This window comes from Macaca fascicularis, chromosome 16 (assembly GCF_037993035.2).
Source record: "Macaca fascicularis isolate 582-1 chromosome 16, T2T-MFA8v1.1".
In the NCBI taxonomy this organism is placed as follows: Eukaryota; Metazoa; Chordata; class Mammalia; order Primates; family Cercopithecidae; genus Macaca; species Macaca fascicularis.
The window spans coordinates 36,416,203-36,437,612 of NC_088390.1; the positions used below are offsets into that span (position 1 = coordinate 36,416,203).

Genomic DNA, 21,410 nt, shown 5'->3' on the forward strand with positions numbered 1-21,410 from the left:
ACTTAGAGAATTTCTAGACTTCAATAATCTGATTTTTTAAATTTTATTTTTTATGTTTTCAGGTTGAGACTGAGGTAAAGTTAATCTGAGGCGACGCTCTGGATGTACTGAACAGACACCTCACTCCAGCAGCTACCACTGGCAAGTCCAAGGTTTTCTATTATGAAATGTAGGTTCTACACTAACAATTAACAAGTGTACTTCAATAATTTTAGAAACTCTCAGGAATAATTGACTTTGTTTCTTTTTTATTTCTGAGCCATTTCATATTATTTTCCTTATTAAATACAACCAAAAATCCCACTGAAATTAAGTGAGGAGCCTCTAAATATCAAAAAAATTATCACTTGATAGACTAGAATTAAACAAGCAGGTGGTTCCAAGAAATGGCACAAGTGTATTAATCACAAAATAAACTTTCAACATGAAACATTCAGCCAGCACTGTGCAATGTGTGGCCGTTTGAGGGAGGGGAATGAGATAGGTCCCATGAAAGCAAAAGAATATAAATAACTAAAGCAAAAGCTAATGCATTTTTATAACAGCCTGACCATCTTTTTATTCCAACATCAACTATCCTTCTAACATTAAACAATTATTTTTAAATAAAAGTTGGAAACCTACATAGAAGAAAGTCATGATTCTAAAAAGGCCAACTTTTAATCTTACATTTTCCTTTCTAGTATAGAACCTACATTTCACAATAGAAAACCTTGCTGCTGGAATGAGGTGTCTGGCCAGTGCATCCAAAACGTCGCCACAGATTAACTTTAGCTGTCTCAACCTGAAAAAATAAAAAATAAATTGTAAAAAATCAGAGTGTTTCAGTCTAGAAATTCTGTGAATTATTACACATTCTATCTACCTCTGGTTTTGTGGAAGAGAGCTTGTATTAAAGGGAATTCCTATCCCTCTCCAAACTCCCTTCTTCTCTTTTGACACAAAAGCAGAGAAAGCTGCCTCTGGGTTATCAAAAGTATCTTTTCTTTTCTGCCTGCAATTAAGTGCTACAGGCAGACACCACCTCCCACCCCAGCACCGCCTCACACTCCAACTACAGAATCACCAGTGACTAAAACTGAACACGGATGCTAGTTGGTAAACGCTGGTCAATTACATGAATCCTTCACAAAGTAGCAACTATTGTGTCCATTACTTGGGAAAACAGGAGCTCAGCATTTGCTCAAAGATCATCCCCTTAAAAGAACTTAATAAGCAGAGCTAGGATTTGAACTCAGGCAGGGTGCAAGGGACAGAATAAAATTCAAACCCAGGCAGTTTGCCTTGAGCACTTACATTCCTAACAACGTTCAACAGGTAATCCCTTTAGTGGAAGAGATCTAAAACTAGTCTACCAAAAATCTATGGACCAAAAAAGCTGTTGCCACTCATCTCTATTCATTTATGATCCTGAAAATGTACAGCACCTCTAAACGCATATACCCAGCTTGCTTTGTATTTTTTTCCTTTTTTTTTTTTTTTGACACTGAATCTCACTTTGTCCCTCAGGCTGTAGTGCAGTGGTGCGAACTCGGCTCAATGCAAGCTCTGCCTCCTGGGTTCATGCCATTCTCCTGCCTCAGCCTCCTGAGTAGCTGGCACTACAGGCACCCACCACCATGCCTGGCTATTTTTTTTTTCTATTTTTAGTAGAGACGGGGTTTCACCATGTTAGCCAGGATGGTCTCGATCTCCTGTCCCCGTGATCCACCAGCTTCGGCCTCCCAAAGTGCTGGGATTACAGGCGTGAGTCACTGCGCCCGGCCGCTTGCTTCCTATTTTCTATGAGCTCATGGCACTACTGTTGGACCTTTCTAGGTTCCTCTCATGCTCCTGGAACCTCCTTTCCACTGTAAAACATTCGCTCACCCTTTCTTCTGTAATTGCATCCTTATCTTAGCTAAGCAAAACTATTTTCTGAATCAACTATCTCCCTGATGGTTTTTCAAATAGAGACTGCTGTAGGAGACGAAAGGTTTCCATGTTCTCCTAGCTCTTCACATACTCAGTGACTCCTCTCCTGTTACTCCAAACCCTTCCTCCTTACAAGCCGATATTCTACATTCTATTTCTCAGTTTCTGTCATCAATAGATCTCTAGGCCTCTCTCCCACATTCAGCCAATCTATCCAATACCTGAGATCACACCAAGGTGTGGTGTGGCCACATTCCAGTCAACAGAGTTCTGTGCCTTCTACTCCAAGACTTGCACTTGTCCGTATCCCTAACTGTGCTGCTCCATCCTAGAAGTCTTACACTGTAATGCTCCACTCTTGGCCCATGGCTTTGTCTTTTAGTTCCTTTTCTCTTCTTGTTTCTATGTAGGGACTCATCAAGACATCTACACTCTTTCTCTCTTTCTTTCTTTTCTTTCCTTCCTTCTTTCCTTCCTTCCTTCCTTTCTTCCTTCCTTCCTTTCCTTCCTTCCTTCCTTCTTTCTTCTTTCTGTCCTTCCTTCCTTCCTCCTTTCCTCCTTTCTTCCTTCCTTCCTCCCTTCCTTCCTTCCTTCTTTCTTTCTTTTGCATGTTTCTCATCTAAGACATCCAGACTCGAACTTTTCACATCTTCTCCCAAAGTATCAGTTGCTCTCTTTGCTTCCTGCTCCCTTTCGTAGCTAGCCCAAGTCCCACAGTGTAGCTCATGGACTTCTTTCTTCACCTCTTTCAGCTTTCTCACTTCCTCATTCCTCTGGGACACAAAACTTGTCTATTGGTCATCGAAATTCTTTGACCCAAAATATTTCATGGTAGTGGTAACATCAATCCCAGCTTACAACTTTATTTTTAGGGACAGGATCTCACTTTTTTGCCCACTACTGCAGCTTCCAGGAGAAAAAGATATTCGCCTTTGCCCTGAAATATTCTGTAGCCTAATCCACATGAGCAAAAGACAAAAATCTGCCAAGATATAAAATGTGTACTATATATGCAGTCATCTGAGCACTAGGCAGTGACCTCAAATGCTAATCCCTATGGCCAAATTACTGAGAGACATAAGCCTGAGAACTAAGCCAGACACTCGAAAGAAACAAGCCTCCCTTTTCAGAGACAATTTCTAAAACCATAAAAATAAAAGGCAAAAATTAGGACATATTCAGGTAACAGCAACCTCCTTCCCCCAGATAATTTCTGTTGTATAAAACCCAAAGATTAAAAACTACGATATTGGATTTAAAAATAAACCTGAGTCTTTCAATAAAAAGAAGAATGGGACAAAGTTAACCCAAACCACTCATCATTTTTCTTGAAAATACAATAGTTCCCTTTTATCTGAGAGGGATCCATTCTGAGACCCCCGAGTGGATACGCTGAAACCATGGATAATACCAAGCCTGATATATACTATGTTTTGTTCTATACATACCACTTATGGTGAAGTTTAATTTATAAACCAGGCACAGTAAAAGATTAATACCAGAACAACTGTAACATACACTAATAGAAGTTATATGAACGTAATCTCTTTTTCTCTCAAAATATCTTATTGTACTGTACCACTGGTAACGAAAACTGCGGATAAGGGGGAACTATTGTACAACAGTCACCATTTGCTGGTATTTCTGAATCATGTTTAGCTTGTCTTCTCCTCCCTTGTTTCCTTCTTTCTGTTCAAGGCTGCTGATTCTTCTCCAGGAAGCTCTTCTGGCTCCAATCACATTCTTACATGTAACAGAGAGGAGGTTTCTTTCTTCAGCTGTCAGCTCCACATCCATCCCTGCTACTTTCTTCATTGACTCCACCATTTCTGTAAGGGAGAAGCAAAATCTGTACACCTGCAGAATTAGCACCACATGGAAGCTGCCAAAGGGTTTTCTGCCTGTGCCCCCTGGAGGGGGGACATCACTTCCCCCCTGGACAGGAGCCCATTAAGCAACACTTGGAGGAGTCAAGGAGTGCCACACCAGAATGTGGGGACCAGTGACTTCAGGGAGTGCTGGACAGCAAACCCCAAGGTCCTCAGGGCGCCCCAGGGCCTTCCTTGGAAACTGTACTGCTGTCACTGCCCTGGCACCATGGGCTTGTGATGAGAGTGCAGCGTGAGCGATCTACAAACTGCCTTCAGGGTCTCTCTTCCATTGTCCTGGTGAAGAGCACAGCCCTGATCCATGCAGGCCTCCTGACCCACACCCTCGTGTTCTCTCCCAAACACACTTCCTTATCTGTTCAATATGGACAGGCTGAGAAGGCTAAAAATTTCCCAAATGTTTAAGTTCTGCTTCCCTTTTGATTATAAGTTCTGTCTCTAAATCATTCTTCTTTTCTTTCATTTTCCTAGAAACATTCAAGAGAATGAAGCTGCTCCTTCAATACTTTGCTTAGGTATTTCTTCTGCCAAATTTGAGGTTCATCACTCGCAAGCTCTGCCTTCCAGAAAACACTAGGAGCACAATGCAGCCAAGTTCTTTGTCACTTTATGGCAAGCATCACCTTTCCTCCAGTTTCCAATAACGTGTTCTTCATTGCCATCTGAGACTTCATCTGGATGAATTTTCCCTTCCATATTTTTATTTTTTTAAGAGACTGAGTTTCCCTATCTTGGCCAGGTTGGTCTAGAAGTCTCATCCTCAAGCAGTCCTGCCATTTCAGCCTCCCAAAGTGCTAAGATTCCAGGTATGAGACACCAGGCCTGACCCCCTCCATATGCTACCGACATTCTGTCCGGCTCTCCTCTTCTGAGCCCTCACCAGAGTCACCCTTAACCAAGAGTCGCAGGGAGAAGACGGCCACCCACATGCCAAGAGACAGGCCTGGAACAGAGCCTTCCTGCACCGCCTCAGAGGGACGCACCCTGCTGACACCTTGATGGTGGACTCATGGCCTCCAGGACTGTGAGACAGTAACATTCTGTTGTTGAGGGTGCCCAGTCTGTGGTCCTGTAAAACAGTCCTAGGAAACTACCACAGCCTGTTAGCCCACAGATAGTGGAGAGGCGGAATGAAAAAATAATAGAAATATATGTGAAATAATAATAGAAATAAAGCACACAATAAATGTAATGGGCTTGAATCATCTCCGCATCATCCCTTCCCCATCTCCCGGGTCCATGGAAGAGTTGTCTTCAAGAAACCTGGTCTCTGGTGCCAAAAAGTTTGGGGAACGCTGGTGTAAATGTTTCTAAAAATAGTTAAACAACGTAAGGTTTACCTGCTACAAATAATGCAGATTTAAATGCTAATAAAAATGGGTGCAAATGAAACACTCTTTCTGTGGTCCAGGGAATCTTAATCATTCTATCAGAAAGACTTGTAGCTTGGAAATGCAGCTGCCTTCCCACATCCTGTCCACTGTAAAGCCCTGCAACACACACACATGCACACATGCACACACACATGCACACACATGCACACACATGCAGATACATAAATACATTCATATGCACAAACCTGCACACACACATGCACATACATACATACACATGCATATACCTACACACACACACACAGACACACACATACATACCTTGTGCTTCATGCCCTCACCAGGGTGTCCTGGGACAGAATGCATGTTTTTAGGAGAAATGAAGACAACTCAGGCCCCTCATTCTCCTGGTGTTTGCACAGGCGCCTTCTCTGCAGACCATGCTTCAGTGCCTTTCTTGGTTCTCCCTCTTACTGAAAGAGAGAGGCAGAGACCCCTACCCCTGTCACCCACCACCTCCACCCCTAGGCTGCCCCAGGCCCAGGTTCCAGAAATCTCCCAGGATCCGGGAACTAAGGGCAACCACTGGGTTCCACAGCCGCTAGTCCATGGGTTAGGCGCCTCTCTGTCAGCTGACAAACCTTGGCTCTCATGCCCCACACCAAGCCAGCCACACCGCCATACCCCCACCAGCATTATTACTGCCTCCTGATGTTAGCCATGACAACCGTACTTGCTAATAATCTTACCCCCTCACACGCTGGTCCAGGCAAGCCCAAAGGCCAGCACCCTCCACTCACCCTTCCTGGGGGCCACTCTACTTTCTGCTTGCCCAGATGTCTTCACCTGGCTTTACCAAGCTAGAACAGATAACAGGGATGAGCCCCCGGCCTCTACCAGGAAGATTTGCCAATATGCTCTCCATTTAGAAGGAGGAATAGTGATAGGGCCTACGAATGACCCCAGGATTGTCACCCAAGCAACAAGAAGGGCAAGGAGCCCAGTTTCTTGCCCTTACCCTGGGAAGATGTGGCCAGGGCACCACAAGGCCCTGGAGAGGGGTGGGTAGGAGAGCAGATCCAACCTCTTCTTGAGGAAGCAGCCACCACCCCAGGAAGCAGCAGATGGGGGCGCACAGGCAGAGCCCCCGGTGCTGTAGAGCAGGGCCAGCAGATCTGTACTCAGCCTCAGCCCTGGAGAGCTACAAGTCAGGCTGAGACCCTGATAGGTTTGGCTCTGTGTCCCCACTCAAAACTCATCCTTCCTGTGTCAAGGGAGGAACCTGGGGGAGGGGATTAGATCTGGAGACAGTTTCCCCCGTGCTGCTCCCCTGAGAGTGAGGGAGTCCTCAGGAGAGCTGATGGTTTCAAAGTGTGGCACTTCCTTGTTCTCCACTCACTCCCTCCTGCCGCCTTGTGAAGAAGGTGTCTGCTTCCCCTTCGCCTTCTGCCATAATTGTAAGTTCCCTGAACTGTGAGTCAATTAAACCTCTTTCCTTTATAAACTACTCAGTCTCAAGTATTTATTATTATTATTTTTTTTAACAGAGTTTCAATCTTGTCATCGAGGCTGGAGTGCAATGGCACCATCTAGGCTCACTGCAACCTCTGCCACCCAGGTTCAAGGGATTCTCCTGCCTCAGCCTCCCGAAGTAGGTGGGATGACAGGCGCCCGCCACCACGCCCAGCTAACTTTTTTTGTATTTTTAGTGGAGACGGGGTTTCACCATGTTGGCCAGGCTGGTCTTGAACTCCTGACCTCAGGTGATCCACCCGCCTCGGCCTCCCAAAGTACTGAGATTACACGTGTGAGCCACCACGCCCGGCCTCAAGCATTTCTTTACAGCAGTGTGAAAACAAACTAAAACCCCTTCCCTGAGGTGCCTTCTGCTTAGGCAACCAGCTGCCCCATGTTCCTCCTCTGCCCCCTGGTCTTTCTGTTTCCCTGATGAGGGCCAAGTGATAAACAGGGCCAGCCCCAGCCCCATCCTACTGCAGCCCGTGTGGCTGCTGGAGAGGCCGCGCTCCTTTCCTCACCCCAAGGGGCCCTGATACGCTCTTTGGATACTGGAGGAAACTGACCCCCTATTCTCGCACTGGTGCAAATTCTTCCAAGACCTCAAAGCTGGACAACGTGAACCGGTCTTTTTAAATGTCTCCACTTGCTAGGGCTGTGACCGGGACAGTCCTAGAGAGTGGTGCCAATGGATGAATGGATGGTTGGATGGATGGACAGTAGTCCAGGGATGATGTCCCTGTCTGAACTGAACTGGGCCCTTCCTCCAATGAGCAGCCTTCTTGAGTGAGTTTATACAATTGTCCCTTGGTATCCATGGAGGATTAGTTCTAGGGTCCCGGGGATGCCAAAATCCATGGATGCTCAAGTCCCTGATATAACATGGCCTAGTATTTACATAAAAGCTATTCACATCCTCCAGTAGACATTAGACCATTACTAGATCATCTATGATATGTAATACAATGCAGATGCTACATAAATGGTTGGGATACTGTATTCTTTAGGGAATGATGACAAGAACAAAGTCTGCACATGTTCACTAGACACATAACCATGCAATTTATTTTCTGAATATTTTCCATCTGCTGTTGCTGAATCCACAGATGCAGAGCTCCCGGATATGAGGGCCAAGTGTGCTTTGAGAGTAGGGTGGGTGAGGTTGCTAATGAGTACGGGGGAGCAGGTGTCGATCAGAGGTCCCTGCATTGAGGCATCTGGACGCCCTATCTTGGGACTTGAGACTCCGTTTGAGTGGCACAGGCAGACTGAGTCCAGGTCAAAGTTCACCCCTTGAAGCTTCATTTTATCCCAAGCTCTTTCTGGACCCTGGAATTTGGCATCCCCTAGGCCCTGGCAGGAAGGACAGATGAACCAGATTTTAGATAACATGTCTGGAATAGAGTGAGGCCCTACTGTGTGCCTGGCACTTTCCCCACAGGATCCTCTAGCTAGAACATTCAAGGGTCATGGTGAGAAATACCCAGTTAAAATATCAGAAATTTTTAGAAAAGATACCATTAGAGACACGAAAATACCATTAAGTAATAGTAGTAGCATTTGTATTCTGAGATTGAACAGTAGTGGTCACTTCCCTCCATCCTTATGTGTATCCCACACCACCCTGGGCGAGGAGGGCTGAGGTGAGGGAACACCCGTGGATGCTCTGATACTGGTCCTGGGCCTCGGGGGTGACAGTGATGAGGAACTGGGTGCACACATGAATGGGGCAGCCAGGCCTGGCCAGAGAAGGCACACACACGTGCACAGATGTGTTCACCCATGTACAGGTGTGCACGCATGCACACAAACACATTGCAGGCAGGCATGTGGCCGCCTCAGGCAGCGGAGGACCCCGACTCTGAGCCCTGCTGAGCCGGGCAAGGCCCCACTGTGATGCGTGCCATGACCTCAGAATGTCACTGGTGCTTAGCACCAATCCGCTGTCCGGCCTGCCTCTGTGTTCTACGGCAGTTACCCACGCACAGTGGTATCAGCTACACACGCACGGTGGTATCTGGGACCAGTTTTGTGGACTCAAAGGTTTTCTACCTGAGAGGCATAACGCAGGCCAACTGATTCATCGGAATCAGGTGAGTGTGACCTGCTGTCTTCCCTCCAGGCTGACTTGGGGACAGTGGCTATGCTGTGGGCGGTGTTGGCCTCTGGGCAGCTACCGAGGAGGGTCATCCCTGAGCACTCACCGGGCGCCCGTTCTACACTGCCCGTGTAGACGATTGGCTCTTTCGTCCTCATGGTGGCTTCATAGAGTGAGTGCTGTTCCCTAGTGTACCCATTCGACAGGTGAGACGTCTGGGGTCAGGGAGGCGGTTACCGGCCTGGGAATCCAGACAGGACCCTGGGTTTTGATCTCAGCCCTGCCGTACGCTGTGCTGGAATTCAGGCCTGAACCCTGTGACCTCCCTGCCCTAGATCCCAAGTCTTCCCAGGTTTCCCATCCTGATGGGGCAGAGCCTGGCCCTGGCAGAGCCACTGGGATAGATCCACTGTGGGTGGGGGAATAGGAGGGTCCTCAGAACACCTCTGTGCCCTAAGCTGGGTCCTGATGGTGGCTGTGGGCCTCACTGAACACACATGGTCCCTTGTCCTGGGGAACCTTCTGTCCTTGGGTAGCTGTGGAAAATGAAGGAGCCCTGGAGGGCTGGCTGGGGGGAGACTATCTTCTCTTCTGTTCAAAGGGGTCCGGGCACTGGGGTTCTCTCCACATATTTCTTGCTCTGTCTGGTCCTTTCGAGGCCTCGCCCTCCTTTTGCCCCAAGTGTTCCCAGGAGGGATGGTCCATCCAGGTGTTCTCTGGGGCCAAGGACCCACTGTCCTTCCTCAGCGACCTGGGAAAATGAAGCCCCCTCCTGTAGGGACAGCTCAGAATGGTGGAGTCCAGTCCCTCCCCGAGTGAGGGTTTCCACTAGCACAATAGATCATTTTCATCCCCCAAACCGAACACCCTCCTGCTCAACTGGCATTATTCCTAAAGTGGCTTCACTGTTCAGACTCAACAGCCACGGGAGCCAAAGTGATGAGTGGAGAAGAACAGAGCAGTCAGGAGAGATCTTGTTCCCTGTAGGAAACTGGACATCTCTGTGGTCCTGAGCATCCCAGGAGGCCGATTGTACAGAGACCTCTGGTCGCTGACCCCAGTCTCCCTCCATATCCCTGGAATAGCCCATCATGGGCCCTTCACCCTTGGCAGGTGGACACTATTCAACCTGCTGGGGCAGGTGTGTCCCCATTTCATGGCATTTGGGGATGATGGGACTCTCTGTCGAGGTCGCACTGTCCTCAAGTCCTTGGGATGATGCCCACCCCTGCTTGGGACTGGAGACTGCAGAGACTCATGCAGGTGTGGGACACTAGGTCTGGCACCTTTTTACCTGGGGGCGGTGGTGGAATGGGGGTTACGCAGCCAGCCAGCATCTGGGAGCCTGGCGGGAACGGTTCAGGTGTTCTCCGAAGTTCTCAAGTACAATGTAACTTTTAGATGATTTTGTCTCACAGGATGGTAATCGTAGAGGATGCAGATAGTTTGCGGGCACAGGAGCGAGAGAATGTCATCATGAACTATGAGAAGGTACAGGTCGGTCTGCTCCTTGGAGGGAGGCCTCTTCCAGTGCGCCCTGGTCAAAGGGTCCTGGGCTCCCTAGGAGCACAGAGTGGGCACGGGTGGCCACTACCCCCAGGCCCTTGCACCCTTTGCCTTGGACCCCTCACCAAACCTCCCTCTGGGTTACAGGGACACCGAGCCGGGCTGCCCGAGGACATAGGGCCTGAGCCTGTTGGAATCTACAACAACATTGATCGCTTTGGGATTGTGCAGTGAGTCCTCTGTGCTCCCCTCACCCCTGAAGCACCTTTCTCAGCTCAGGGATGGGTTTGCTTTCAGAAAGGCCTTTCTGAGGCAGGACTGCCTCGCCAGGTCAGGCCAACCTCCTTTCCAGGGTCAGAACTCCTCCCTGACTCCCCTGCAGGTCCAGCCGGAGGTTGCTGTTAGGCCAGAGGGGCGGGGCCCATCTAGGGAGCGAGTGGGAATGGAGACTGGCCTAGGTCAGGCCCCTGGACTCTCAGCAGTTCTGTCCCCAAGTTAGCACAAGAGAAGCGGGGTAGCCTGAGGGTCTGGCCATGTCTACTTGGAAACAACCCCAGTGAAATCCAAGGGTTGTGGCTACAGGGTGAGGGGACGCCTGGCCCAGCCTCAGGGCTATTGTCCAGCTGGTCTCTGAGGGCCCACCTGCCCCTGTCCTCCCTCATTTCCCTAGAGCTACAGCCCTCACTGTCCCCATGGGGAAGGGGGAAAGGTATGGGAACGATGGGAGCGGTGGCCCTAGGAGAATGGGGGAGAAGATGGGCAGGGCCCCGTTCTGGGTATTTCATGGTGAGGCCAGGGAGGCAGCAGGGCTTGTGGCTAGAGACCCTAGGTCTGGTGCTGGGAAAGGACCTGGGGCCATGTAAGAGGAGCCCAGCCAGGAGTCCATCCCTTAGGGTTCATAGGATGGAGGGACAGAGGATCCCGGGGGAGGTAGGGTGGCAGGGAGCTGATGAGCCGTGCCACTTCTGAAAGGCAGGGTGTGTGGGTCAGGTGCAGGGAGAGGCAGGTGGAAACTGGGAGTCAGAACCTGCAAGGGCCTTGGGGCTGTTAAGTGGGATGGGGCCCTGGTACACCAGGAGTACACCGGGAAGGTCTCAGGGCAGGCTCCCTTGACCCTGGTGGTGTGATGTGGTCACTCCCTGAGGGACTCCTGTCAGGGCCCAGTCGCCCACCCTGGGCAGCCCCCATCCCACCTCAGGCCTGACCTTTCTCAACTCCAGCAGAAAGCACCACCTCCAGTCCAGGACGGGCAGCCCCATTGTGCAGCCTGACCACCCCCCACACCAGGGGCCCCAGTAACCCCGGCCAGGCTGGCCCCGCACTCCCTCTCCTCCCAGGTCCTGCCCCTCCTGGGAGTCAGCCCCACAGGAAGGCCCTTGTCCTCCCTTCCCTGTGTCTTTTCCTGGACTGAGCCCTGAGCTAGATAGGGACAGAGCCTGTCCTTTCTGGGGGTTGGGTCCCAGTCTCGGGGAGCTCCAGGCCCTGTGCAGGTCCTCAGTTCTGCCTGGGTTGTCTTACAGTGAGACAGAGCTGCCTCCTGCCACTGCTCAGGAGGCGAAGGTAAGAGCCTGATGCATGGGGAGGGGGCTGGTCCAGGGATGTGGGGACTGGGCGGGTGGTCGGTGAGGCAGAGGAGGCAGCTGGCCGGGGCAGTGGCGGGTGAGGGCAACACGATGTCCCTGGGAGGGGCAGCACTCCCTGCTGGAACTGACCCCAGGTTGCTGTAACTTTGGCAGCTTGATAAGATTCCAAAGTGAGAACCACAGTTGTGGCTTGGGGGTGGCTGCCCGCCTGTGTCAGGACCCCACGTAGAGGCTGGGACCTGACCTAAGACTGGTGTGTCTGTGGCCTGAGGATGGCACGTCCCGGGGTCCCAAAGCCAGCCCACTGGCGCTCATTTGCTCAAAGGCTCTCAACCCTTAGGGTCTGCCCTTCCCTGACTCCCTCCAGCTGGGTCCACCAGGGCTCCAGAGCCCAAGACACAGCATCCACGGGCGGCTCTGGGAAGCCTGGCAGCTCCGCTAACTCCAACATTCCCCATTTGACAGCAAATGCGGCGGGAGATAACACGAAAGAGCAAGTGGATGGAAATGCTGGGACAGTGGGAGACATATAAGAACAGTGAAAAGGTAATGTGTGGAGGGAGAGGCCCCGGGAACTCTGCAGAGACAGGGGACAGGCATCCATGGCTGTGGCCTGGCACAGTCAGCCTCTCAGAGGGCGGGTGGCACACTGTCCTCACCCAGAGGACTGCAGGCCTGGTCGGTGATTTGCCTGCCTATTCGTGCAAGCGTCACCTTGCCGGGAGGGAATCTGAATCTAGGGCTGGGACCACCCGGAGCTCAAGGCTAGGGATGCCCTGGTGACCCAAAGGAAGGAGAATGTTCAGATCAGAGTCCCGACTCTGAGTGTCCATCCACTCTTTCAGTCCTGGGAAGGGAGACTGTGTCCCAGCTTAATGTCACCTCTAACGAGGAATCATGGGGCCAAAACCAACCATTTCCAGAATCCTCGGGCTCTGGTCCTCACTGGGGTCGCCCCGTGGCCTGTGACACCAGGTTGTTTTCTGCCCACAGCTGAGAGATCGAGTATATAAGGGCATTCCCATGAACATCCGGGGCCAAGTGTGGTCAGTCCTGCTGAACATACAGGAAGTCAAGTCGAAAAACCCCAGAACATACAAGGTACACTCAGCCGGAGCACGACAAACAGGACAGGCCGTGTCAGGGGCTCAGGTCTCCAGCTGGAGGGAGCATCAAGCCCAGGCTGGGGGGTGGGTGGGATGGTCAGATGCACATCCTGGGCACGGACGGTGACATAGTCGCCACAGACAAACTTGGCTCTGGTGACCCTCCCCGGCTTCAGTAACAAGCCAAAAAGCAGCTTTGTGCAGAAGGAAACCTTCCTGCTTTCCTTCCTTCCCGGAGTGCTGACTGTGGGCTGACTGCCATTTGGGGTTGGGAGTCTTCCATCCGTTCTGAGGCTGCTTCCTCCTCTTGGCCCTGCCCTACAGGTCATGAAGGAGAAGGGCAAGAGGTCATCTGAACACATCCACCAGATCGATGTGGACATGAGCAGGACATTAAGGACTCACATCTTCTTCAGGGATCGATACGGAACCAAGTAAGCCTATGGGAGCCACAGGGTCTCATCAGAGATGGAGTGAACGAAAGGGATGGGGGCTTCCCCGGAGAAGAGGCCAGGGTCACCCAGGAGGGATGACAGAGCTGCCAAGACCTCCCCTGACCCACGGAGCAGCCGGCACCATGAACTGAGCACCTGGTTCCAAGCCCTGGGCCAGACTGGAACATGTGGGGCCAGAACCCAGGAGGATCCTGAGGAGACAAAAGGCAGCAAACAAAATCATGCACAATGGTGAAAGGTGCTCTCCCGGACCCACGGGGACCCATGGTAGGACTCACGGGAGGGTGGCAGGATGGAGGGCCCATGAGCCTCTCCAGGCAACACTGACAGCACCAAATGCTGGGGCAATTAGGGGTCCTGGAAACTGTCATCCTGGTCTGCTGGGAACAGGACATGGCACAGCCACTTTGGCAGCCAGTTTGGCAGTGACTCACAAAGCTCAATGGACTTGAACCACGTGTCCCCAAAGTATCACAAATATTGAACCCACTGATTTGAAAACTGATGTCCACATGAAACCTGCATGCCACGTCCGCTGCTTGATTCATCGTCACTCACACAAGGAGCCTTCGGGGACAGTCTTCAACATGGGAAGGGGGAGAGCAAGGCTGGTCCTCCCTTCAAACGGAAGACCCAGTGAGAAAAGGGAATGAGCCAGTGATGCCCGCAGGAACGCGGGTGGATCCTAGATGCATTTTGCTGAGGGAAAGAAGCCAGACCCAATAAGCTACCACGTAGGATTCCCATTCCTGGGCCATTCTGGAAAAGGCCAAACCATAGGGATTGAGAAGCAGTCTGGGTGGCCGGAGGCTGAGGGATCAGGGAGAGGCTGGGTGCATAGGGGCCACCCTGGAGACTTGGAAGATGAAAGAGTCACTTCAGGAGGGGCTGGAGCGGTCGCCAGGAGACTCTGCCCATTGGTTTAGAACCGTGGAGGAACTGTACACCCAAAGGCTGAACTGGCGTGTATGCAAATTGAAAATAAATAAAGAAAATCATTCAGAGTGAAAAGGATCAGGCAAGTCACTGTACAACTGGGCTATCTGCATGTCACAGATGTGGATTTTCCTGAAACATTTCCTCAAAGTCAAAGGCCCTGAAGAGCTCACTGCTTATCTGGTGAATCATCTGAACCTAAAGTGGGATTTGTTGTTAGGCTTTGTAGACAAAGTGAAACTTACGGCATCTGCACAAAACAAACAAAAGCCTCATTTCTCTGTTTCCTAGGCAGCGGGAACTATTCTACATCCTCCTGGCATATTCGGAGTATAACCCGGTGAGTATTCCCGGCAGTGACGTTCCCGGGCAGTATTTCCCTGTTCACAGGAGTGCACAGGGTGTCTGGTGGGGGTGTCGCTGCTTCTTTTAAAATTAGTATTTGTGAGCCACCAGGATATAGGAGGTAGGACTCCAGCTCACTGCTGGCATAAACCTCCAAGCAAGGGGGTGGTCTCAAGGGGTCAAGCTGAGACACAAAGGAGTCGGGGCCTGGACTCCTGGTGTCACCTGGGTCTGACCACCACTTCTCAGAACAAGAAATGATGCCCTCCTCTTGGGGCTGCCCCAAAGCCCAGGAGCTTGGCAGGGTCGCATGCGGGATGGTGCCATCAGGAGACAGTTTGGACAAGGTGCTGAAGTGCCTGATGGACTTGGCTCTTGTCATGAAATGAATTTGCATCCTGAGGAAGCCTCTTCATCAGAGGAAGCCTCCCCAGTCACCTCTGCCCTCTCCAATGACATGAGTCCTCCCAGGTGACCTCAGTCCTCCCAGGTGATGTCCTTTCACGGTGACTCTGGCTCTTGCAGGAGGTGGGCTACTGCAGGGACCTGAGCCACATCGCGGCCTTGTTCCTCCTGTATCTGCCTGAGGAGGATGCATTCTGGGCACTGGTGCAGCTGCTGGCCAGGGAGAGGCACTCCCTGCAGGGTAGGTGAACAGGTGCCCAAGGGACCTCATGCAGTCAGACCCAGGGATGGCCACCCTGGCCAGATGATCTCAGCTTTCAGCCAAGGCACCTTCCTTGGCCAGCTCCTTGGGAGTCTTTAGGATGTCTCTGCTGAGGGTCCCACAGGGGTCCGCGGCTGACCCCAAAGCCCAAGTCAGACGCCTTTCATCCCCATCAGCGGAGGGCATCTCATCCTCCCCGTGGCCACCCTCTGTGTCCTGCTGCCACGCCCTCTGGATCTGATTGTGCAGCTGACTCTCCAATCCCTGAGAATCCTGCTGCCCTTGGTGCCCATGAATGGTCCAACCAATCCCAGGTGGCAGCATCTCCCCAACCCGTGTCCCCTGGCCTGAACTCACTTCCAGGAGACGACCCAGAGCCCAGCACCCACCCTGCTCTGGCTGCCGTGTGGTGGCCTCAAGTCATGTTTGCCCTTTTTGCACCCTGGTCCAGGAGGCGTCCAGGGGAACCTCCAGCCAGGCTCCAGGGGATGTTCCTGCCCCACGTCGCCAGAGCAAAGGCTGCATGGTGGGTCACCAGATGGGAGGGTGAAAGGCCTGAGGTTTGGGGGCCTCTCCAGCTGCCCAGCTCTTCCTGCTGATGGCTCCACATCTTGGGGGAAGGCTCTGATTTCTTGATGGGCTGGGGGCTTCTCAGGATTCCACAGCCCAAATGGCGGGACAGTCCAGGGCCTCCAAGACCATCAGGAGCATGTGGTCCCCACGTCACAACACAAGACCAGGTGGCATCTGGTGAGTTTATGGCGTCTGGCGAGCAAGCTTGGGCTCTTCCCCAGAGACTCTGCCTCCCGTGGCTCTGGAGGAACGGGGACTGGAGCCCCTGGTGGGGCTGGTGACTGGATGAGTCCAGCCAGGGCCTGACCTGGGACGTCGGGTTCTCCATGGGCTGGGAGTTGGATTCCTTTCCTGCCCTGGAGGAGACAGAGGCACAGGGATGGGGGCCCAGCTCCCGCAGAGCAGGGCAAAGGGCAGTGTGTCCACCGGGAGTGTGGGAAGGGGCCGGTGTTGTGGGGAGCCCTGGACACCGCCCAGTGTTCTGCACTAGGGGAAGGCTCTTCAGAGGCCCTGGAAGAGGGAGGTTTTTAGGGCAGCCCAGGGGGCCCTGAGCACCTCTGTTCCTCCCATCAGGACAAGGAAGGTCTTTGCGCGCAGGATTCCTCCTTAGGCTGGCTTCTCCAGACGTTGAATGACGGGGTAAGAAGGCACAGGGAGACCCTGGCTCAGGGACCCTCCTTGCCCTGCAGTGCCCTGCTTCCCCAGCCCGGGGGTCTGGCTCAGCCACAGCCCACAGGAGGCTCCGCCCACAGGGGGGGCCTCACAGGACACCCAAACCAAACCCTCTGCCCAAGAGGGGTCATCCCAGGGCAATGACTGGGGCTCAGGACCAGCCTTATAGGCAGACTGGGCCAAGACCTGACTTGGGAGGGATCAGGGAAGCCTCAAGCCCTGGGCAAGCCCCTCTCTCCAGGAGCCACACCCCCACTCCAATGAGTGCCCCCCATGAGGAGCTGCAAGACCTTGTCTGACCCAGCGCCCTGGAGGGCTCAGGAAACCCTCATGGGGAAGGTCACTGACTCTGGGGACTGAAGCCCCAGTGGGCTCAGTTCGAGCCACCAGCCCCAGCCTGGAAGGGCTACAGTCTCCCACACCTGCTATCCCCACAGATCTCTCTTGGGCTCACCCTGCGCCTGTGGGACGTGTATTTGCTGGAAGGAGAACAGGTGTTGATGCCGATGACAAGCATTGCCTTTAAAGTTCAGAGGAGTAAGTCTACATGTGCCCAGTGGGGCCTGGGGAGCCCTGGGGTCAGACGCTGACTTACCCGAGGGCAGCTTCCTCACACTGTCCTCATGATCCTCTGTTCTGGCCCAGAGGGAGGTCTGGCCAGGTGGGCTGGGCAAGGCACAGTGACACCGAGCCCGTCCCCCACATGACCCAGATGAATGTCGTGAGCACTTCCCTACCCAATTCCCCCAGCCACGGTCTCCTGTGCACATCCAAACCCCTGGGGTGGCCACAAAAGATTCTCGCATCGCCTAGTGGGAGACTGAAGTGGCCACGGGGTATCAGCTGTGCCCCCTCCCAGGGAACTCTCCTGACCTGATGTCCACCCTGTCCCTAGAGCGCCTCATGAAGACATGCAGGTCTGGCCTGTGGGCACGGTTTCGGAACCTGTTCTTCCATACCTGGGAGTTGGATGATGACTCTGTGCTCAAGCATCTTAGGGCCTCTACGAAGAAACTAACAAGGAAGCAAGGGGACCTGCCAACCCCAGGTGAGCTCCAGTGCCATGTCCCCCCCATGTCACCCTCTGGGGCAGTCAATAATAGGGGAGTGCCCGAGACCCGCAACCCTACTACCTGGGCCTTCCTCTTCACCTTTTCTCCCTCCTCTTCCTCCTGGACTCTAAGAAAGTACAGGAGGCCACCGGTCCTCACGGCAGGCGCTCAGTGCGTGTGTACTGGATGTGTTGTGCCCGCAGGAGGGCGATGTGGGCAAGACCTTCCAACAAGCCGCCTCCCACATTCCACAGTGTCTCTGTCTCCCCATCACAAGGCCATCAAGGGCACTAAAGAAGCCAGACCCATTTGTGGGAAACCCCGCCCCTCCCTGCAAGCACCCACAGCCTCAGAGAGCAGCAGAGGCCCCTCACTCCTGCACGCTCCTCCAAGGTTTCCAGGACAACAAGCCTTGAGCCAGGGAGACAAGGGAATCGGGTGTCCCTGACCCCAGAGCATTCAGGGAGAGGGCACAGGCTGCACCCCAGGCGAGAGCCAGAGCCAAGAATTCAGCCAGATGTGGGAACGGTCAGTCCTGGCATGGACTGGGCAGCCCAGGAAGGCAGAGGGTGACCCACATCCAGGTCCAATCACCCACTGTGGAGATGGGTCCCCATGTGAGGTGACAAGGGGCTGGGTGACATCCAAGTCCCCTCCCACCTGAGTTCTCACTGGGGGCTGTATCCCTGGCCCAACAGCCCTGGGACGAGGGTGTGTGGTAGGAATCCCCCAGCCAGTCCGAACCCTGGGGGCAGTCCTAGGAGCTACCTGTCATGCCCTGATAGTTTCCCCATGCCAGGCAGCACACACCCCTCCCTCTGGGATCAGCAGACTACAGGCGTGTCCTCAGTGTCAGACCACGGGGCCACACAGAGATCCTGAGGACTCCAGAGACCCAGGCAGGTGGGGCCTGGCCGGGAAAGGCCTACATGGGCTCAGTGGAGACGCTGACCACGTCTGTTTTTCTTTCAGCCAAACCCGAGCAAGGGTCCTCGGCACCGAGGCCTGTGCTGACTTCAAGTGGCAGAATGACCCTCTGCAAGGGGGACAGGCAGACCCCTCCAGGCCCACCAGCCCGGTTCCAGCGGCCCATTTGGTTAGTTTCCCCACCATGGGCACCTCGTTCTTCCACATCTTGTCCTGGTGTGGCTGTCCGGGAAGACACCTACCCTGTGGGCACTCAGGATGTGCCCAGCCCGGTCCCGGCTCAGGGAAGACCTCAGGGTTCCTGGAGATTCCTGGAGTGGAACTCGATGCCCCGGCTCCCGACGGACCTGGATGTAGGGGGCCCTTGGTTCCCCCATTATGATTTCGAACAGAGCTGCTGGGTCTGTGTCCCTTCTGAATGTGTCCTGGACAGCCCCGGGACTGTGGGACAGGGCCAGCTCGAGAAGCCCGCGGGGACCCTGACACCAGGCCCTGCCCAGGCCCATCAGGACTGAGGGAGGCCAGGAGATATCCCACTACAACAGGGCACCCCGTCTACGGACAAGAGACTTGCACCCAATTTCTACAATGGCACCGTATCCCAGGAAGACCAGCTGGCCACCTGCTGGCAGGCAGAACACCCTGCGGAGGGGGTGAGATTGGCTTTCACCGCACTGAGCCACAATGTGGACATGGACTTCCAGCCAGCCCTGCACTGCACCCAGCACTGATTCCAACCAGGACGGCTCCTTTACAGCTAGGGACGAGCAGCAGCGCGCTCCCACCTCAGGGCCTTGCCTCTGTCACCTCTACTTGGAAAATTCTCATTTCCCTCCAGGGTTCTAGAAGCATCTGGGGCAGGGCTCATGGCTGGATAACTTCCCAAGACTTAACAACCCAAGCAAACTTCACGTCCTCGTTTTATTTTTTGTTAAACTTATGAAAATTGATTAAGAAAGTGTGCAGCTCGAAAGACCTTCACAGATGGAACACACCAGCCCCCAGATCACAAAGCCAACCATGCCCAGCCCCTCCCAGCACCCCCAGCCGTGTGACCAGCTTTCTGAATTCCCACAACACCGTGTGCCTGCCTTTGTGTTTTCAACTCATAGATGATTAACCCCCTTCATGTTTTAAAATAAATGTTTTCTGTTGAAATTAGTTTAGATATAAAAGATTGAAAAGGCACTACAGTGGCCTCCTACACCTTCCATCCAACTGCCCCTAATAATGACGTTTTGCAGTTCCATGGCACATAACAAATTTAGACTGGGTGTGGTGGCTCACACCTGTAATCCCAGCAATTTGAGAGGTCGAGGCAGGACGTTCAGGTTCACTTGAGTCTAGAAGTCTGGGACCAGCCTGGGAAACACAGGTGGACCCTGTCTCTAGAGAAAAGACAAAGAAATTAGCCTGGCATGGTGGCGGGTGCCTATGGTCCCACTTAGGAGGCTGAGGCAGGATTGCTGGAGCCCATGAGTTCCAGAAAGCAGTGAGCCATGACTGCACCACTGCACTCCAGCCTGGGTGACCGAGTCAGACTTCCCCTCTTAAAAAAATTAGCAATTTAACGTGGGTACAATCCTATTAACTAAATAATAATGTGAACTATTATCTAAGGTTATTAAGGCTGGAATTATCCTATTTTTGCCTAACTTCTCATACCTGTCCCTAGATCCCACTTCGGACTCGCCCTCTGCCTTCAGCTCATGTCACCTCAGCTTCCTCCAGATGGTTCAGCAAACACACACCTGGGCTGAATGGTAGAGCTGATTGCTCGTACACAAGGGGAGACCTGTGGGCAGGGGTTTTCAAACTTATACAGCAAATGAGTTTTCCATGGTGTTCTGGAGAGCACCCTTTGAGAAACACTTTGACAGTGAATCCAGGCCCCAGTATCCATCAGCTGATCTAGTGAATTTTTTGGAAGCTCAGTGAACACCTGCTCTGCAGGGTGCATGTGAAAGGGGTGAGGATGAGTAAGCTGCAGATAAAGAACACAGGACACAGGGGGTCTGTCGAAGCTCTATCCCCTGCCTTCAGCACTCACGGATCAAATCCAACTCTTAGGGAATGGTGGCCACATGCTGGGCCAGCTCCAGGCTCTGAGGATCTGAGAGTGAGTGATGCAGAGCCAGGCCTTGCCCTCGGGGAGCTCCCCAGCGTACACCTCCCTCTACCCTCCCAGCGCCCCGCAAAGCAGGCGTCAATGTCATTGTTAATGCACAGAGGAGGAACCTGACTGTTAGACAGGTTCATGGGTTTTCCAGGGTTGCACGGCTTCTGGGAGACGGATGTGACCCTGAGGACACGGCACAGGCCAGTGTAATGCCAGGTTGGAATGAGCTGTGATCTGTACCATGTAGAGGCCTAGGCCAAGGTGTGAGTGACTGATGACCAGGTCAGCCAGGTGGCTGAAAACACTCTTGGGTCCTCACCTGTTGGCTCCCAGGAGTCTGGAACTGCCAGGAGGGTGGTGGCAGGTCCCCCATCCTCAGCTGGGTGGGCCTGGATAGAATAACAAGGCGAGGGCACATTTCCCCGGCCATTGCCTCCAGGCGCCGCTGTGACCGGCTCATTCCAATTTTGTGGAAATGTTTCCACACACACACACAATTGCAAGTAGCAGTGGACGTGGTGAGAGGCATTTGGACATGGGATAGGCAGTATTTTGGAGGCAGAGCCTCCAGGACTCGCTGATGGGTTAGCTGCAGGGCTTGAGTGGGGAAGGAGAATCGAGGATGATGTGTTCAAATCAGTCCATTCACTTCCTCTGTGCCACGCCTGTGCTGGGCACTGGGAGAGACAGATGAGCACAGGAGTCCCGGCCAGGGGGAG

At 53.0% G+C, this 21,410-nt stretch overlaps 1 protein-coding gene across 3 annotated transcripts; it reads left to right on the forward strand.

Moving 5' to 3' along the window:
• Positions 1–10,169: 10,169 nt before the first annotated feature.
• Positions 10,170–19,694, forward strand: LOC135967622 (TBC1 domain family member 3B-like). Of its 3 annotated transcripts, none has more exons than XM_065531178.1 (15): positions 10,170–10,241; positions 10,404–10,486; positions 11,594–11,816; positions 12,305–12,390; positions 12,838–12,940; positions 13,270–13,379; positions 14,628–14,676; positions 15,207–15,327; positions 16,004–16,098; positions 16,495–16,560; positions 17,031–17,130; positions 17,489–17,641; positions 18,618–18,980; positions 19,167–19,243; positions 19,281–19,694. In XM_065531178.1, exons 1-15 carry the CDS (start codon positions 10,170–10,172, stop codon positions 19,416–19,418), a joined length of 1,839 nt encoding a protein of 612 aa, XP_065387250.1. In that variant the 3' UTR covers positions 19,419–19,694. The 3 variants fall into 3 exon arrangements, with proteins under 3 accessions (XP_065387250.1, XP_065387251.1, XP_065387252.1); XM_065531179.1 differs by having other exon boundaries at positions 11,777–11,816; XM_065531180.1 differs by lacking the exon at positions 16,495–16,560 and having other exon boundaries at positions 11,777–11,816.
• The last annotated feature ends 1,716 nt before the right edge of the window (positions 19,695–21,410 follow it).

Bases quoted from the DNA above. Each gene is read 5' to 3' on its own strand.
- LOC135967622 (XM_065531178.1), top strand. From the start codon at position 10,170: ATGGTAATCGTAGAGGATGCAGATAGTTTGCGGGCACAGGAGCGAGAG. The intron at 16,561-17,030 runs GTAAGAAGGCAC...CTATCCCCACAG, and splicing joins TCCAGACGTTGAATGACGGG to ATCTCTCTTGGGCTCACCCT. The intron at 19,244-19,280 runs GCACTGAGCCAC...ACTTCCAGCCAG, and splicing joins GGGTGAGATTGGCTTTCACC to CCCTGCACTGCACCCAGCAC.